At 35.9% G+C, this 3,764-nt stretch overlaps 1 protein-coding gene across 1 annotated transcript in view; it reads left to right on the forward strand.

The window, feature by feature from the left end:
- Nucleotides 1-250: 250 nt before the first annotated feature.
- The window catches only part of ITGB1 (integrin subunit beta 1), a 31,476-nt gene continuing 27,962 nt past the window's right edge, over nt 251-3,764 (forward strand). The window contains exons 1-2 of the mRNA XM_042781161.1: nt 251-317; nt 1,226-1,311. Of these exons, the coding sequence (XP_042637095.1) occupies nt 251-317; nt 1,226-1,311 (153 nt within the window). The remainder of the gene's footprint in view (nt 318-1,225; nt 1,312-3,764) is intronic.

A 3,764-nucleotide genomic window follows, 5' to 3' on the forward strand; every position in this document is an offset into this window, starting at 1 on the left:
AGTTGAGGAGAGGTGGATGATGAGAAGGTATGGAGAGAGGGCTAGAGAAAAATTGTTTGAGAGGCATTGTTTCTAAAATCAACAGATGATAAGGTGAGTGGGAACATATTATATTTAATGTATTTTTTTAAAATTTTAATTGTGATTTGGTGAAAGTTTACAGAGCAAATTCACTTTCCATATAGCAGTTCACATACACTTTGTCTCATGATATATCTTATTTCTTAATGATGTGCATTCTCTTTTTCAGATGAATTTACAATTGATTTTCTGGATTGGACTGATCAGCTCAGTTTCCTATGTGTTTGGCCAAACAGGTACCAAAAAAAAAAAAAATCTTAGCTGTCTTTTCATTTCAGTATCTTATCTCACTGTTTGACCAGTTTATAGTCCAGGGAAAACCTCAGTCAAATCATGCTACTTCTTCTGAGAAAGCACTGCACTGGCCCCCATCTCGCTCAGAGTAAAAAGCAAAGTTTTTACAGTGACCCTCTGGTCAGATTCCCCTTACCCTTGCAGCCCAGTGTTTCACCTTATTACGTATTCTCTTCTATATTGCTCTATTTGCTTTTGCTCAGAGATGCCAGACATCCTTTTGTCTTAAAGCCTTGGCTTTGGCTATCTCTTCACTCTGAAGTCTCTCTCTCTCTCTCTCTCTCTCTCTCTCTCTCAGATATCTGTATGATTCTATCTCTCTTTCTGCTCTTGACTCATATGTTAATTTCTCAGTGAGGCCTTCCCTGGCTTTTGTATTTAATAATTGTATGCCTTCCTCTTCATACTTGCATTTCCCATTTTATTTTTTCTCCTTACCATTTATCCCTTTCTGATATGCCCAGTGTCTTATTTCTATCATGTTTTTCTGTCTCCCCTAGTACTAGACTATAAGCTCCATGAGGGCAGAAATTTTTTTTTTTTTTTCACTGCTGTATCCCCAGTGCTTAGAATAATGTCTGGCACATAAAAGTCTTCAAATAAATATGTATCAAGTGAAAGAATGAATCCACCAATATCCACAAACAGTGATCATCACTCCTTTGAAGCTGCTCCTACCTACCCATTCTAAGGAGTAGGTCTGGATCAGCTTAGTAACCAGGTTCATACCTAGGTCTTAATACTTAATATTTATATGTAGTTCATTGTTTCTCATTGTGATTCTGATTTGTCATCATTTTTTTCTCTTGAAACTTCAAGTAAAATGGCCTGTTTGTTCTTTTCCTGACAGATGAGAATAGGTGTTTAAAAGCAAATGCAAAATCATGTGGAGAATGTATACAAGCAGGGCCAAATTGTGGATGGTGTACAAATTCAGTAAGTAAGATTGCTCAAATCTTTTCCATTTATTATCTGATTATTTAGGATTGTTGATACTATATCCTTTGGAAGTACTAGATAGAAACTTTCATTTAAAATAATGTTTAATGAGTATGTGTTACCTATTTGTAAAATATGAGGAGCTCTGGTGGTGCAGTGGTTAAACCATACTGTTGCTAGCCAAAAGGTCTGTGATTGGAACCCACAACCCACTCTGCAGAAGATGAAATAATCTGTTTTCATAAAGATTTATAGCCTTGGAAACCTGAGGCAGTTCTACTCGGTCCTATGGGGTCACTATCAGTTGTAATCAACATGATGGCAATGGGTTTACTTTGGGTTTTATGTGTAAAATGTCAGGCCCTGGTGGCACGGTGATTAAGTGCTTGGCTAATAACCAGAAGGTCAGTGATTTGAACCAACCAGCAGCTCTGCAGGAGAACAGACGTGGCGATCTGCTCCCATCAGGATTCCATTATAGCTCAGAAACTTTATGGAGCAATTCTACTCTGTCTTATAGGGTCACCATGAGTCAGAATCAACTCAACAATCATTTTTTTTTTAATGTGTGGAACACTGATGGTGTAGAGCTTTGCTTTTTATCATGGCAGCCACTAGACAGATGATGCTATTGAGCACTTGAAACCTAGGGGGTCCAAGTTGAGAGTTGCTGTCTCAAATACATACCAGATTTTGAAGTTTTATTAACATTTTATAATATTTTATATTATAAAAAATAATATTTAAAAAATTGATTACATGTTGAAATAATATTTTAGATATATTAAAATTAATTTCTCTTCTTTTATTTTTAGTGTGATTACTTGGAAATTTAAAATTACTTATGTGGCCCTTCCTTGTTTTTAGTATTGCCTTTTTATTGGAAAGCTTCCATAAAACACAGGGCCTTTAGTTTTAGACTGTTTGAGATATATCCCTTTTTTTTTAATTGTTTTATAACAGTGTCCCCTCCCTTCCCTTTCTCTTTATCTCTTTATTTTTTTTTTTTTTGAGAGAAGGTACAAATTAAATTTCACAATTTTATTTGATTTAAACTAGTATAGGGTTGATTTGCATCTTAATATAAACCCATTGAGAGTAGGGTTTGAATTATATTCACTTTTCTCTTTAAATAATTAAGCCTTTGATGTTTTGGGACATAATTCTTAAATTATTGAATGTATTTTGGAATATGTACCACGGAATTTTATTTGGGGTGGTGTGGATTATAATCTTAAAGTGTCCTGGATTAGCTCATATTTGTTGTTATTGTTATGTGCCGTCGAGTCAGACCTGATGCCTAGTGACCCCTCCTTGGGTTTCCAAGGTGGTATCACTATGGAAGTAGATTGCCCAACCTTCCTTCCGAGGAGTGGCTGGTGGGTTTGAACTACCAGCCATCTGGTTAGCAGTCAAGTGCTTTAGGCACTGTGCTGCCAGAGCTCCTGGCTCATATTTGGGAATATATAATTCACTAAGCATCCTCTGCTTTGGCAGTATCTTAGGTTTGATGATAAGTAGTGTAGCTTTGAACTACCCAGTCATTCATTTTCCTTTCCAGTAGTTTCTCTAATTATATATGTGCTTTTTATCAAGATTCGTTTCCCTTAAAAGAGAAAAAAGCTGAAAACACTTCATATTTTTTCATTTAAGTATCTTAATATTAGGAGCTCTGGTGATGTAGTACCTAAGACATTTGACTGTTAACCAGCATACAGCATCATGAAATCGATAGGTAGCAAATACTATATATATGATTGAGGAGCTCTGGTGGTACAGTGGTTAAGGCATTCAGCTGCTAACCAGAATGTTGGCAGTTCAAACCCACCAGTTGCTCTGCAGGAGAAGAATGTGGCAGTCTGCTTCCATAATCATTTACAGCCTTGAAAACCCTATGGGGACAGTTGTACTCTGTCCTATAGGGTCACTATAAGTCAAAATTGCCTCAATGCCAATGGATTTGGTTTTATGTTACATATGATTGAACATCAAGTGATCTCAAATAAGTAGCAATCCCCCCTTTTCCCCATGTGAAGATTAGAAAAAGAAAATTTTTGGCCATTAAATATGTAATTTTTAGGGATATATGTGACACAGTCAAATGTTCACTTATAATAATTTATTGATAGTGTTTTTATGATTTATTTTTATATCTTTTAAAATAACACACACATACACACATAAATATTAATATCATTTTTTCCCAATCTCAAATTTCATGAAAACATTTTATTTGAAACTTTCACATCTTTTACAGCTGTTCTTTTGTTTTCACAAAGGTAGAGTCACAAAGTTTCAGCCATCTGATAACGTTTTTGCCTCCATTTCATGTGTTTGAGGTATAGCACATTTTGAGTTGTTGTTGTTGTGTTTTGCCGTCGAGTCGGCCCCGACTCCTAGCGACCCCTCCTTGGGTTTCCGAGGCAGTATCACTACGGAAGTAGGATTGC

This window comes from Orycteropus afer, unplaced genomic scaffold (genome assembly GCF_000298275.1).
Source record: "Orycteropus afer afer isolate SDZICR_OR568_19922 unplaced genomic scaffold, OryAfe1.0 scaffold00090, whole genome shotgun sequence".
NCBI lineage: Eukaryota > Metazoa > Chordata > Mammalia > Tubulidentata > Orycteropodidae > Orycteropus > Orycteropus afer.